Below are 16,634 nucleotides of genomic sequence, written 5' to 3' on the forward strand. Positions count from 1 at the left end.
TAAGGGATTAGCATCTCAATTGGTAGCCATATGAGAATTTCTTAATGCTAAAAGCTAGTTCACACTCCTTTGCGGCATGTTGGAGTTGTCCTCTCCATGATTATTCATCAACTATGTGATCCATAAACCGATCGAGGCGTCGCGGATACGTCGGGAAAATATTGCGGCGGACAAACCTTTCCGATAGTTTGCCATGCACCCACGACAGCCTGCGCAATGTGTACCATTTCGGTGATATTGATTGGCCTTCATGGATTGTTTGATCTATATTTTCTTTTATGACAGTTGCTGCGGGACTAGCGTTTCATGACTTCCACGACTACAGTTTATAATGAAAATGCTACGCCATGAATTATTCGCTGATGTAAATGCAGATAGGTTTGTGATGGTCTGAACAGTGTTATCATAGATGACCATCAAAGTATTGAATGATTAACACCGACACATAGCGATATAGTGTGAACGTGCCTTAAGATATAAGACGCCTCTTAGAAGGCATGATTCAAGCGATATAGCTACACTCACAGAACATGGTAGAGGCATTTTTAGGCCTCACTAATAAAACAAGGTCAAAAATGGTGACCTTACGGTCATATCCTGCTATCTGTGATAGCCAACCAAGTGTCCAGTATGAATCGTCAGGATTGCAATGGAGCTAAACAATGATCTGCAGTTTGGTTAAACCCAGTGTATAAGCGAGTATATTATTGCTGCTAAAGGTTTTAGATTGCAATCGTTTATATATATTCGTTGACTTACAGAACTACATCAATACCGGCGCTGCGAGTTTCAACAAACTGTCAACAAAGGACAGCACATTCGACAAATTTATAAGGTTTACAATATAAATACAGTGCGCTATAAATACAGTATGATATCCCTGTTATATGATTTTTTTCGTCTTACAATGTGGAACAAGATGTTTTATCGTCACAACCATATGACATTTTTCTAACCATACAATATCAAAATTTTTTTATCAAAATTCAAATCTGGCAGTCAGTGTGCTGAGTAGGTCAGAATAACAAAAATGTTGACATTCTATTCGCTGAATTCCCTCCCACAATGCCTGAAAAAGATACAATGTTTGCTCTCACACAGTTCAGCATTACCCGTTATAAGTAAAAGTAAAAGCAGAAACGAAACCAGAAGCAGATAAGTGAAAAAACTTTGGATGATGACAAAATTAAAGTTTAGTTTAGTAAACTACATATTAAAACTTAACTTTAAGTGTGTCTTCAGTAAACTAAACTTATTCAACTTAAATTTTACAGTCTTACAACGAAAATTCAACATTCATGTTGTACGACTGTCTCATGGTAAATACTCCCTACTGTGCGTACTGCACATATTATATTGTGATGGTACATTTTATTGCAGATCATAACAACTAATACAGTTAAGTTACTGCAGGTAACTATAGCTACCAAGGTTATCACACTATTTGTTACTAATTTTTAATATGTACAGTATGTATGTACATGTAAAATTTTGATTTTTTTTACCAAGGGCGTTTGCATTAGATAATTACTATGACAAATTACTATTATTATGGTATATGACATTTTCGCCTTACCATGCCAACACAGGAATGAATTGAAACTATATGGCGATGGTTCACTGTAGCTGTTCATTGCAAATAGAATTCTTAGCGTACTATAAATGATGCGAATAGAACTTATCTTACTTGTTGCCTTTTGTGATGTTCTTTTCAAAGAGAACAGGGAAAGATAACTACTTGGAATAATACAAGACATAACAGCGTAAGACCGTCTCAATCTATTTAGACCTTCATTTTTAGCTATCCACGTGTGATTGACTCACTCGGAGAATATCTTAACCTTTGACAGCGCACAGTAAGTCTTCAAAGCACCATAAGGGACCACCAGTGCAGTCAGCCACCCTTTAGAGGCCACATTTTAAGCCCTTCAAATAAATCTTGAAGATTCCAAGGTAGTCAATATGTTTCATCATACAGTGTTTGTACATCCACATAAAAATTTGAATATGCAATTTTTCTTTTGCATCCTTGAAAAAAAATTTAATGTTATAGATTGTATTACAAAAAATACAGGTATAACTTAAGCATAAATTAAGGCATGACTTCCGAGTAAAGCCGTAAATCAACTCCTAACTCTGCACTGCCACTACCAATTGCCAATTTCAAATGAGGAACACGTGGAGTTAATAAGTCGGCGCAAGTGATTTTAATCTCCTGGTTGCATACCATCTGAGGGAGGTTGTCAGTCACGCCCCATACAGAGCATTCAAGGTTGAACGCTACGCAATAACTAGTGCTGCGCTGGTTCACATTACTTTGTAAAAAGCTATTTTGGATAATATTTTACATCATAACCATAATTAAACTGAGCAATAATTTAGTTTCACTAAATCAAAAACATTTTGGAGGGTTACAACTATTTTTAAACACAGGTGGCACTTTTGCTAATGGGAAGAAATAACTGAAGAACAAAAAGGATTTGTGCCAATCTCCATAAATAAAAAAAATTTAAGCTAAAGAAGCAGGATCTAGAGCCATTACTTGATGCGACTTTTTGGAAAGGCATTACTGAGACCATATTTGAAAAGGGCCAAATTGCATAAACTTAACTACTGTGGTCTATAAAATCACCTTTGTGATATCAGCCATGTTCAGGTAGATGAAGTGCTCGATAGCAACAATCCGGACGGCTTGTCATCACTAGATCTGAACATTGCACTGACACGGCAACCTTTGATTAAATTTGCATACCACAGGATTGGCTCGAACAATGGCTACGTAACATCTGATTGGTTGAAGCAAAAGCTCATTATCATCTGATTGGACGCAAAAGGTGACACAAAAAATCCTATTTTTAACAATTTAGCATTTCAACATCTCTACTCAGTGAAGCGCATTTCAATCAAATACTAAACATCAGTTTTATCCATTTTACAGTATTAAATTTTTAATTTTAAACTCACAACAGGTAAGTGTCACTTTCCTGGCCAATTTTAGCAAAGCATTACTCAAGAGACCAAAATTACTTATCAAACCAAGATCAGGTACTACTATAATAATTGTCACACCAAGATCAGGTACTACTATAATATTTGTCACACCAAGATCAGGTACTACTATAATATTTGTCACACCAAAAGATCTGAGAACCTAACGAGTAGGCAAGTGTGAATAGAAGAATACCAAGTACATTACTATGCACACCTTCCATTGATGCCAGAACTATAACCATTATTAGAGGAAGCATTTGAGAGTGCTGACCAGCTGATATTGCTCGAGTGGTCAATCAAGACAATAACCGTGGGAGGCGAGAACTTTAAATAATATTGAGCTATTCCGATTGTTGGAAAAATCATGATTTTTTAAACAAAATTAGATTTTTTGATTTGAATCAAAATTTGAATTTGAATCGAAATTTTTGATTTTTTCAATTTAATAGTGTTTTTATTTGATCAATTTTTTATGTTTATGATTTGTGAATTCATCTGCAATACCAATCTTTACGGTAGGAATAGCCTATTCCTGCAGTAAAGGATTGCTATAGGTTGATTTGCATTAGCAATCGAGCTGTCTACTGGTTTTTACTATTTTATAAGCAACTGAAAAACAGTTGTCTTACTTGTAATCTCAAATAAAAAGTGATTCGCAAGAGATGGTGAATCTGCCAAAAACTATAAACACTCAAAACTGTTAAAATTTCTTTACACATGTTTTAACATTTTGTCATAACACATAGTAACATATAAATTGCTTGAGCCAATATGATTTGAAAAAGGCAAGGGTGACAAACTCCAAGATGAAATGTTGGGTAAAAGTGTGATATTAATTATATATGCCTTAATATCTTTTATAATTGTGAAAATACATATATCATGTTCACCAATCCCAAAACAAACATTTCCTTGTTCATAATATTTAGACGTAAGATGCCTCTCTTATTTACAACCGTACCAAATTTATCACTACAGAGCCTGAGAGACTGAAAACATGAGAGATTGTCGAGGCCAACTTCTAAGCCATTATCAAATTAGATGCTGTTACGCTGCCACATTAAACAGATCAGACTGTTCTGGGCGGATGACCTTCATATGATCTCTATATACAGGAGGGTGGAGCTGAGAAATCCGGCTAGGTTTTGCCACTGCTATAAATACATAGCTAGTGCAGAAATCAATGGGAAATACTCATATCTGGCATGTATAGCATTGATTGTATTGTGTAAACAAGTCCCCACCCATGATAGCAGCTTGTCAGGAGAAAGTGCTGGATGCAAATAATTGCTGGAGAAATGTTTTCAATCACTGTAGAGTTCAATGCTTGGGCAAAAACAAAACTCTTATAAGTTAAAACTTTGATTTTGAGTAAATTCCACAAGACCTCATAACCTATGTCGAGCTGTGCTGGCAGCGGTTCAACAAGTGAGGCAGCTTAGAACATGAAGTTAACGCAAGTCAATAGGAAACAAAAGGGAACACACAAGTAGTTAACTTATCTTCATATACTAAAATAACAGCAGGCCATAACTTGATAACACCTGTCATTTTAGGGTACTTGTTAACACCTGTCATTTTAGGGAACTTGCGGATGCTCTACATTTCCTTTGTTTAAGGCACTTTCGGATACTCTACATATACTTTGTTTAGGAAACTTACGGATAATCTACATATACCTTGTTTAGGGCACTTACAGATACTCTACATTTACTTTGTTTAAGGCACTTACGGATACTCTACATATACCTTGTTTAAGGCACTGACGGATACTCTACATATACCTTGTTTAAGGCACTGACGGATACTCTACATATCCCTTGTTTAGGGCACTTACGGATACTCTACATATACCTTGTTTAGGGCACTTACGGATACTCTACATATACCTTGTTTAAGACACTTACGGATACTCTACATTTACTTTGTTTAAGGCACCGACGGATACTCTACATATACCTTGTTTAAAGCACTTACGAATACTCTACATATACCTTGCGCCTAAACAATGAAAAAATATCTATCATAGAATGGAATGCAAAATAAACATTTAGTCCTACCCATAACCTTTGTATAATAATATACCATATCCTTATCATATGTTAAATTGGGAGTTACCCCCATGCGCTTCTTTCAGTGATAGCTGCCACACACTGTAATTTTGCTGTCTGTACTCTGTGAACGAATCTATGTAAACATTCTTAGCCTACTCTGCTGCTTGTTATAAGGCAAGAACTTGGTCATCGTAGCCTTGGTTACGCTCAAGTTATGGCTTTTAAAGCTTACATCACCACTCAACCTCTACCCATTGTCAACAGACTACCCAATCCGATTATCGCGACTAAAATCACAACAAAGAACTACCATATCACTCCTGAAATAGTGAGGGGTACGCAGTTGTTATTCATACTCCCAAGTACACCAAATCGCATACTTCACAGGCTTAGAGAAGCCAAATGCATCATTCATAAAAAGTAAACAGCTGCCAGACACTCCTAAGTGAGGCATGGTGGGGGTGAGTAGCCTGGCGATTGCGAGGTTATACAATCACAGAAGTAATACGAGTGGACTTAAAAAGATGCAGCTGCTCTGTTAGATCACCTGACTTTGAATATTTATAAAATATATATATACATATATGATGATATATATATGATTATATATAATATATATACAATATATATTATACATATATTTATTTCCAAGTATTTCCAGATGTAAGTACATTAACTATATATTTTTGCAGAAGAGAGCAAAAGTTACATATCACAATCGACCAATGTAAACATTCTCCGCAATATATCAAGACTGTACGGAAATGTTCAAATAACTTTAAATCCTCATAAAAACTGTATTAACAAGTCATTAGTTACAGCTTGTGGTTTAAGAGGCAGGGAGTAAAGAACTGGGCATATAAAAACAAGCCATACATGTTTTTGCATATTCTTATCAGCCATCTTGACTTGATTTTATTTAATAACAGATTATTGCACCATAATTCAGCCCGAGTTGCAAGCTCTATCAGCCATTTTCATCTGATGATGACAGAAACCATGACTTTAGAAATTCTTCATTAAAAAAAGGAAGTGCATTGTTACGTCTCATCAACGTGTAGATGCGCGTAATAGGTCCTCGCAACTCTTGGCTGGTAAACCAACTTAAATATGCACCAAAGATTCCACTAATTTGAAAAAGAGTATTTCTACATCTATTACGTAATCCATAGTGACTTTGTGACTTGTGACATAGTGACAGTCAAATTATATACACATATATACTACACATATAAGCCCATATGCTTTTATTTCAGGTTTGAACCATAAAAAGAGTATGGGGTCACAGGGTCACTACCCATAAGGGGTGTCAGGGCCGAAAGAGGCTTTTTAAATAAAAATGATGCTAAATACAATTTTGTACCGAGGTGACAAAATGTCGGCCAATGTGGAGTTTGAACCCACAACTCTCGACATATCAGACCAATGCTTTAACCGACTGAGCTAATCAGCCTATTGTACAACGCCTTCCTTCAGTAAATTACCGAATTTTAGAATCTTCTAGATACTTCTAGGAACTTTTTGAACGTTCTGAGCGTTTTAACCGCCATCTAGTTTTGTCTATGTTCGTCTTGAAACATCCTGGTAGTCAGACCACCTCAAACAAAAAAATCGCAAATGATAAAAAATACCGACACTTTCTGATAAAATCTACTAAAATCTTGCACAAGTTCACCTTTGAAAACACTAGGATCAAACAGTTATTAGCAATATAATTTTGTTCCAAAGATAAGTTGTTCGAAAAGTACGCCTCACCATACTTGCCAAGTCTCCCGGTTCGGCCGGGACCCTCCAGTTTTTTAAGTCAGTCTCCCTTTTTCACAAAATCTCCCGTTTTCCTCCAGCTTTTACAATAAAAGTAGTGGTTTAATTTTTTTACTTGTCATTTTCCCTTTTTTCACTAGTTGTGAGCCCTCACCATCATACAAAGTTAGCAACAATGAAACAGATCGCTATTAAACCGTATGTTTGCCATAAAACCTGGGCTATTTAGATTTAGCAACATTGATGTCTAACGATTTGTTCTACAGTTTTTCATCAATAAACAAAGGTTATACATGGAGCTGTGGCATATCGTTGGCAAACGACCATGACCTCACATTGATAGTAGAGTACCTAAACATTGAATAAAATTGTGGAATGGTCTCCTATGTAGGTACCAATGAAGAAAAAAAAACTTCACAAAGAAATCTAGGCTTCAGATTCAACTACTACATTTACCGTCAATCTCACGCTTTTTTTTCTACAATAATTGGCAAGTATGTGCCTCACAAACACCAAAACAAAAAATATTGTAAAATAAATTCTTCAACAATGCCTAACATTTCCCAAACAGACATAGACTTACCATTAAATGCGGTTTCCTGTCCTGAAGACAACCGAGGAGAATGGCGACGAGGTGAATGAGAAGATCGTCTCTTTTTTGGAAGATATCGGTTGTGACTCATCTCTACACTGTGATCCACATCCCTACTCTGACTAGAATAATTCTCTGGACTAGTAGCGTTAGGAAACCTAGTTCTTGGCAACTTGCCAACATCTCTACCATTTGTAGGAAAAGCTGTGCTGTACCCACGAAGGCTATCATCTCTATGTATAGAGTTAGGAAGTTGTCTGTGTAAAGAGTTACCCCTTTTGCCACTTTGACGACCTGTTCCGCAGTCGATGACTTCCTTATGTTGTCGTTCGCTAGTCCGATGCACGTTGTTATGAGGGTAATCTCTATATTTGGGCTTGAAGAAGCCACCGAGGGTTGATCGTCCTGCCTGATGACTGTCAATATCGAGCAGATGGGGCAGCGGCTGGATATTGAATTCTTCCTCCGCTAGTGACAAAACAGCCAAATGTTTTGATAAAGGAGTATATGGCAAATTCTTTTGTTGAAGAACCCAGTATATTATGATACTAAATACATATCACATACATATTAACTCAATATATTTGAGCCACGCCCTACCATTTTGAACCATGCTGCAAGCGTAAAGCAAATTTCAAAGAAAAGCCTGGAGGAGTGCGGTAAGCGGAATACCTTACTTTGGAGTCGTCTACACACCCGTATTAAGCACATTCTGAGGTACAGATGCTACCCTACTTGAAAACATTCGTGTCCCGAACTATGGTAGAAAAGAACGGTGTTGTGCGTACACACGCTACCCTATAACCATTTAAAACTATATTTTGCTACAGTTTGCAGGCCAATCTGGCTTTTTATGCCCAATTGAAGAGAGTTCCAAGTGTTAGTCCATTGTAGGCTGAGTTTAGATAACTGTTATGGTGCTATCAAATAATATGCTATAAATCTGTAAATTTATAAGCTATATAATAACAATCTATTAATTGTTACAAATATATATTTAAGAACATGAGACATAAATGAACTGTATTTATAATACAGAAACAAAAAATTAACATTTTTGAAACGAAATATTTGCATAATTTGCTCAGCAGGTTGTATTGTGATTGTTGCTTTTGTATGGAACAATTTTATCTTCTTCTGGCTGTTCAATGCCTTCCACAGTACCTGCTGACTGGGTTCTGCACTGCTGGACTAGTATATATTAGCATTCACGCACTTCTTTTAGCGGAGCAAAACTTTTATGAATTGATATTTGTAAAACTTTTTGCAAAAGCAATGATAAACTTTTTCCCCAAGCACACTGCACAAGTTAGTCTGAGACAACTTACAAACAAATTCGCTCTACGAAAGCCGTCAAGAAAGTATCTTGTTCATATGTTGGAGAGCGTCTGTACACTGAAAGTTTTAACAACAGGTAAATTTAGAGTGACCTACGTTGGAGTTGCTCTGGACCATCACTGCTCGCCTTGAACAACTCGTCCGATATGGTGCTACTCGCATCATCCAAATAAGCATCGTTGTGTCTGCCAGGATCTGTGTCTGATCCGCTGTCGCTGTCTACAAAGTTGTCTGTGCTTCTGTGATGCGCTATGCCTGTGGCAGTAAAGTGTGAAATTGAATTCATTCTGCAATCTCTGAGGTACAATTGAGATTATTATTTTTTTGAAATCTTCTGCACCTCTAGACAATCACTAATGTTACATGCTACAAAGTTTTGTAGTATTTTTCATCTCCGTAGCATGTAAATGGTTTAAAAGGTCGAATCTTTAACTCGTTGAAGCGATTCAAACCTCCGTTTCGAAGGGGGTATTTTTGAAAACGTAGCAACAACGAAGTACTGTGTATCATGTAAACATCGATAATCGTATTATAACACAAATATTTGCGATCGGAGGTTGGATTTTCATAGTTTTCATTATTGACGTCCTCACAGCATCCCTATTTTTAATGCACATTGTTTTAAAAATATTATCTTCAAAATAAAAAATGATAACCCCAAAATTTAAAGAAATTTTTTTTACATGCTTTGACATTGACAGTTGACCTTAGACGCATTTCAGGAGTGCCAGCGGCAATATAAATTATATGCCCCGTTGTAGATAGAAGCGCAACAGATTACCATACTATTCGGACTATAAACCGATCCCCTATATAAGCCGCATCTACTTTATTTTCAAAAAAACAATAATAAAACAATACATAGGCCGCACCTTTGTATAGGCTGCAGAACTCAGGACGATGCTTTTTAACACGACAGTAACTTTGCTGTTTAAAACGAAACAGTGCCTGATGGCACTGTTTCGTATTAATCGACGCGTTTTAACCTAGTGTCTAACGGAACAGTACCGTTAGGCATTGTTTCGTATTTTCTTTCAGCGCTGGAGGGGCAATAGCCGAGGATTCTGGTTAATGCGCCCTAGCGGTGAAAAAAAAAGCCACAGATTAGCCGCACCCTTATATAAGCCACATGGCTCAAATCATCAGAAAAAGTAGCGGCTAATAGTTTGAAAAGTACGGAAATATAGAAAACGCGGAGTTGTACGACAATTTCTTTGTAGCACGTAAACTCATCAGCTACGAATAATTTGGCGTTGTGCGACCACTCCTGCGTATCATGTAAATTCGTCCTCCTCATTCCTACGATCAAAACCACAACTTCGAAGCTCAAAAATTCGTAGCATGTAATACTAGTGATTGAGAGGTATAGAAGGTGAGTTACAACGTGACTCAACGATTTATAATTTTATGCAGAACTGACGTATATGTAGAAAAACGGTCTCTAGTAGGCGGTTTACTAATGCTTGAATTGCTTGTACCAGTAAAACATTCCCACAGGTCATTATCTCTACCAACTAGACGCAGGTAGGTACTCATTATTCTCTACATTCGTTCCATCGAGGTAATCGTTTCTACATACCCAAATGAAGGTAGTTATCTCCCCCTATTGTGGCTGATTTCTGTTTCAGTTTATTTAATTTCTCGGGTCTTGGAAGACTGGCTGTGATAAAACTAGGATTCCTGAATACTCCAGGCTCTTCTTCTAAAAGAACAAACAAGCAGCTTAGAGGTTTTTTATTGTGGAGAATCCATGCAAGCCCTAATTTAATGCAAGTAAGAATTCAATAATTAGTTACATAACGATATAAACAAAATTTAATCGTGTGCACACTGCTTGGAAGGGCCGATTAGTTTTTAATTTCGTTGTAATAATTCCAAAGCAATTGAACTATTATTATCTCATAAATAAAACAATATTAAAGGTATAACGAGATATTAGAGCAATCATTACAAAAACAGTATTGTAGCATTTTTTTGTTTCAACAGAAGATAAAACGGAATGTGCTGCTCCCACCTTTCAGCGGAAATTGCATTTCAAAGAATCTGACAGGTGATAAAAGTTAAAAGTCAACTGACAGCAAGCTTAACTTAAATTTATTCATAACAATATAAACAAGATATTCCATGATTATATTGGAACAAAACCAGTGGTGACGTAAGAAGGCCATTTTTTTGGCAAGACAGACACAAATTAGCGATGTCAATGCTGTGGTCTGGCTGATGAGAAGATGCGCAACAAATTAAGTTATTTTTGCATTACTGCCTCCGGGCAATTGCCCTCCATAGGGCAACGACTCCTGTAGGTTAACCGCCTCTCAAATAATACTTTTTAGAAATTAAAAAACAAGTTTCCAAGATTTGAGTTCCAGGTTAGCTGTCGCAAGAGACCTTGAAACTCGCCATGTGCAAGACTTGTTGAGATATATAACATACAGTTTACAGTTTTAGTATAGGGGGAGGGGTAGGGGCCAGTTCTTTTTGTTTCACGAACACGTAACCTTCATAAGTAAGCTTCATTTTATCACACTCACTTTCGATGAACTCTATGAGTATGATCTCCGTGTGTCCTGATACTAATTTGGTGGCTATTGATGAAGGGACATAACTTTATTGTTGCTGTAAATTATTATTACACTTTGAACAGAAAAGTATAAAATATTTTTCAATTTTTTTCTTCAAATTTATTATGTATGAGGGGGCAACTGTCCTATAGGGACAGTTGCCCCTAGGACAATTTTACTGGGGGCAGTTGTTCTCGAATCTTAGTGATTGACACCACAGACTGATGTTCTTCAGCAATACACAACTGAAAACTTTGACTTGATAATAGCGGACCCTCATCGTGACTAGTATAAAGTATTCATCACTCTGCCAATTTATCAGTAACCAATTTTCAATATTTGTCTGTTTATGTAAACTACTGCAGCAGCAACCAAGTGTAGCATAATATTAGTCAGAGGAGACAAATCCAATGCTAATTTTGTGTATAAGTCACTTGTTATACTTTTGTAATAAACCCACAAGATGCAAGCAGGCGATACTAACCAGGGGAATGTATTGCAACTTCGCCATTTAATATCGCTTTCTCAAAGACGTCTCTAAGGCTCTTGCTCTGGGTTTTAATGACCGGCTCCGACAGCTGGTCCATGTGCCTCGGCCTGCTGAACCTGCGAGTTCATAACATTTTAAATCTTTTAAATACAGTTCTACAAAGACATTACACAACACGAAAGTATTCTGCAAACACTGGTTTAATAGAAATGGAGTTGAACCAAACAAGACATTACTTGCACATCTGTAGTGAAACCAATGCAAAGTGAGGCGTTTGTAAAATTAAAACAATATCGATATAAATGGCATAGAGAAATTTAGGTTTGGAGAAAAACTTAAATTTGAGGAATTGGGTAGAATTGGCGGCCTTGGGTAGTCTTAAGGCTTCTCGTCTCAAAAACTTCTCATCACCCGCTAGCACTTGATACCGGCTCTCATGACTATGTAGTCAATTGAGTACACATACTTATCCCACTGATGAACAACCATAATCTACTTTCAGACTAAAGGCTTTGCCCTGAGCTCTGACAAAGTACATGAAATACAAATATCTATCCAGACTTACTGTTTAAGACAAGCTGACATTGAGCTGCCTAGCAATACGATTTTGTTGTGACAGACAAACCTTTTGACAAGAATTGCAGCAAAAGTTCAGGTGCACAGACGTCTACTGTGATCAATTTAATCCAGTGCAGATGCTGGTGAGTTCCTGTCAGTAACGAACAGGGCCAGCATTTATGAATACCATAAAACCTCTATTTGAATGCCATGGGGGCTCTATTGTTCAACCCTTCTATTATAATAGTGGTAGTCAAATAGGGGTGGCATTCAAATAGAGGTTTTACGGTAACAGGGATGCAAGTAGTAGGATATTTAATACAGTAAAAGAGGGTAGTTCCATGCAGTTCACAACTAACACATGTCCCCTGGTGAGCAGGATTGTGGTCAATTAATAATACGATCGATCGAATAATTGTATACAATAAATCATTAAATTATTACGTACAAATAAAAGATGATTCGCTAGTTCAATTATTAATAAAAATTCACAAACCCGAAATTAATAACTGTATTAATGCAATTTAAACTACCACTTTATAATTTACTTCATTTAATTGCAGTTTCTGCTGTCCAACCCTGCTGTCCATGTGCCCCACACTGCTGTCTATATGCTCGATATATGAATGTATTGATTTGCAACGAGAATCAAAACACATGAACAAAATGCTACAAAAGAATTCTTGTTTATCTCCACCTGAATATGTTCTAGTAAATAAAACCAACAGTTGTGGTACAGTATGGTGGAACCAGTAAGACTAGAGAAACATTTTGACCTTTTTAGAGTTTCTTTCTTGTAAAAAAAAGTTTTGTCAGGAACACTGCAAGATTCAATAAAAATCAAGGAAAAACTGTGAAGGGATAGAAGAGCACCTCTAAACGTTCAATCAAAAAACATTTAAAGTCGGACAAAACTTTTTACTTTCCCCAGTAAGAACGCATAACCTACATAACTACATATTCAAGCATGCTTTACTAAGAATTGACCTGGCACACCTGTCAGCCACTTGCCATACTTGTCGGTCACCTGTCATACTGGTCAGCCACCTGTCATTTACCTGTTTATTCTTGTCAATCAAGTATCATTCACTCATTCTCATTCACTCTCTGAGAAGAAACGTAACTGACCTAGAGTGTGACAGATCCACACTGTATGATGATGCTTTTCCTCCATTCTCATAGCCAAATATATGGGGATGAGAGGATGTGTCTAGAGTGATGGGTCTCTTCACATAGAAGGGCACGTGTTGGGCCTATCAATCAATGTTACCAGATATACATGTAAGTACAACCATTTGCAATAAAAATGGGCCTTAACCACATAAGGACATCATCAGTCCTAGTAGATGAAGTCTCCAGCAAATACTTGGTAGCCGAATACAACTGCTCGCTGATATTTACTGGCCAAGCGGAAAGAATGCATCGCAGGCAAAAAACTCAAGCTATTTTTAAAACATATCTACTACAAACTTCAGCAATTTTACCATGCAGGCTGTGACATACATTTCCAACTGTAAACATATTTGTTATTGCATTATTGCCAATATGCTCCAAGTCCAAAATATGGAGTTATCTTTACAATTTTTTTTCAAGGACAATTTTGTCTTTAAGTTACAGGTTTTCAACTCAATTCAACTTACATAATATGAAAAAATGGCAGACAACATCTAACAATTATTTTTAAATTTATCATTACTAACTGCTTTAGCAATCTTCCACCTAATATCCATTCTGTTAGCAGAGAAAAGTATTTTAAACACTATACATCAAATCCTTTGATTTTAGTGGCTAATTGCTGCCCTTTTTTCTTTTTGCTGTTTTGTTTTGATTCTTGTACAAGCAAAATTTGGAAAATATTTTCAATTGACATGACATTATTGCCAACAATGTAATAGAAAAGACACCGGGAGCATATAGTGGATTCTAGTTCAACACAAGTCAGCAATTGTTCCGATTTGTACCGTTGAGAATTAGTAATATATCCCAGTATGAATTTTTATTTGCTATGGACTTGGTGTACATCGAGTTGCCAGAGCAATAAAATAGGGATAACAGGGAGGACAGCATTGATATGAACTTACTATCAAAATGGACAAGGTTGATGGTAGCTGGTCTTTACTTATGAACATGTAAACACAGCAGTCTCTTAGGAGATACCATTACACAATGAATAGCATGACTAACTATTGCTAAGTGTGCTATACCTTCTATGCTACAACAGGGATTACACTAGTGTTGGGATGAGAGCATAGCGCTGTGTAAGCAATAAGGGGGACAACTCTAAAAAATAATGGCTAAAATACTGCAGTCTAGTAAATTTACTATCGGGTTTTTTACTAATGTGGGTCTTTATTTTTAAAATTTAATAACAGGGAGTTGTCTGTTATAGGTACATTAGTTAATACAGAAAGTTGAAGTTCACTACTTGAGAAGGGAAACCACAGCCTAGGATTTCAACTGCCTTGCTCTGAACCATCCATATGTTAAAAACACTTCAGCCTCTGACCATATCTGAGATAGTTTCAGAAATTCCTACTACTTGTTGGAAACCTTGTTTGCTGCATCAATGGCAATTTTTCTGTTTACATTAGAGGAGTTTAAGCCACTTCACTTTTAGATATACATGTAGAGCGCAAGTGTAATTATTTTCAAGTGTTCAGCCTTTGAACACTTGAACACTGAAGTGTTCAGCCTCAACATTGTGTCCCAATATATGAGAAATGTGAGATACGAGGAAAGTTCCGAGCAAATTTTTGTCCTGAGATATGAGACAAATTTAAGATACAAGCATACGAGGTGGTTCCCGTTGTAGCGGCTAGGTACCGAGTATGCGATAGGCCTCTTATGAGAATTACATCGCTCGGTCTTTCTCGTCTGATCAAAGGGGATTTACAAAGGCCGGCCAAAAGTGAAGACAAGTCAAAAAGCGAGGCAAAGAGAGCCAAGTAAGAAAAAAAGTATAAAATAAAAACCAAATGAGAATTACGTTGAGTGTAAGATTAAATCTTTTTTTAGTATAAGAATAGTAAGCTGAATTCATTTCGTTAAATTTACTGTTTATGTTATGTTACATAACATCGCACAAATTTAGTATACCGAACCCGTTGCCATCAAGTCTCTTTCACAACGCCATTAGCCACAACCATCTGTTTTGAAGGTGAGAACTCCATACGGTACTGTACATAATAATGTTATATTTTATTGCAGATCATAACCACTAATTAGTATTTGTTAGTTTGTGAGCATAGGTGGTGAATTAGAAGAATTAAGACACACTTTCGATAACCATATCCTGTTTTAGAGGGTGGGAATGGATTAATTAGTATTTAGTTATTTTGCATAGGAAAAATTGATTTGAGATACAAGTGAGTTGACATAAAAACTCAATCCTAGAACGCATTAAGCTCGTATCTCAAAGCATTACTGCTTGGGCCAAAATTAAACAAGTGATGAAAAATTGTTCGACTTATATATAATTAAAAATAGCCATTGTTCTATTGTTACCCTGTAAAATTGTCAGTAGATATACATGTATGAAAGCAGAGAATTCCAAACGCTAAGAGAGATTTTAACTAGAACGTAAGCGGAGGTGGAAGGAGGACGTGGATACAAACCTAAGGTGATTCATAGATAGCGGATAAGGATGCATGGCTACACAGCCATTACTATTAACATTATGCATATCCCTGTATGCAGTAAAACCCTCACGCCTCTTCCTTAACACACTGCAAGTTATAGTAATTATACCACTGATCTATAACCCTTCACATAATAAAGTCCCCAGCACTACTTCATTTTTGAACAAAAACTTAAGGTTTTATTTTGCCTGCAGCCTACCCATTATTAACTGATCAGAGCTCAAACTAACAACAAACAATATTAACCCTTTCAACTAACAGATGTAATTATTAAGCTTTACTATAATCTTTACTATAATGAGAGCCGTGTCCCTCTGTCCAAAGCTATAGGCTACTAAGAGCATTAGGAAAAAGGATTACCTAATATAGATATTTAACTTTCATGTACATTACACAGTTGGTAGTGCGGCCATGCACCACCAACTGTGACACTCGAATACTCTTACATATCTGGGAATATTTGTACAGTTATCAGTTAGGATATTACGATCTCTCACACTAAACTGCGAGGATACTAATCTTTACTATAATAAGACCCACATCCGTCTGAAGCCACAATTGAGAATTGGAGAAAAAGATTGCAACGTATGAGATTAGAACCCACAACATTCACCTTCCACATTGATGGAATAATTGTGTACTCAACTA

At 36.5% G+C, this 16,634-nt stretch overlaps 1 protein-coding gene across 7 annotated transcripts in view; it reads right to left on the reverse strand.

Annotated features, from left to right (window-relative positions):
- LOC137401522 (uncharacterized) overlaps positions 1 to 16,634 on the reverse strand; it is an 86,177-nt gene that overhangs the window by 54,680 nt on the left and 14,863 nt on the right. For all 7 annotated transcript variants that reach the window (XM_068087914.1, XM_068087912.1, XM_068087917.1 and 4 more), the window contains exons 2-6: positions 13,477 to 13,601; positions 11,785 to 11,906; positions 10,319 to 10,441; positions 8,836 to 8,994; positions 7,393 to 7,869 (exon numbers count right to left, since the gene is read on the reverse strand). In XM_068087914.1, coding sequence (XP_067944015.1) covers positions 7,393 to 7,869; positions 8,836 to 8,994; positions 10,319 to 10,441; positions 11,785 to 11,906; positions 13,477 to 13,601 — 1,006 coding nt within the window. The remainder of the gene's footprint in view (positions 1 to 7,392; positions 7,870 to 8,835; positions 8,995 to 10,318; positions 10,442 to 11,784; positions 11,907 to 13,476; positions 13,602 to 16,634) is intronic.

Source organism: Watersipora subatra, chromosome 8, assembly GCF_963576615.1.
Source record: "Watersipora subatra chromosome 8, tzWatSuba1.1, whole genome shotgun sequence".
Lineage (NCBI taxonomy): Eukaryota > Metazoa > Bryozoa > Gymnolaemata > Cheilostomatida > Watersiporidae > Watersipora > Watersipora subatra.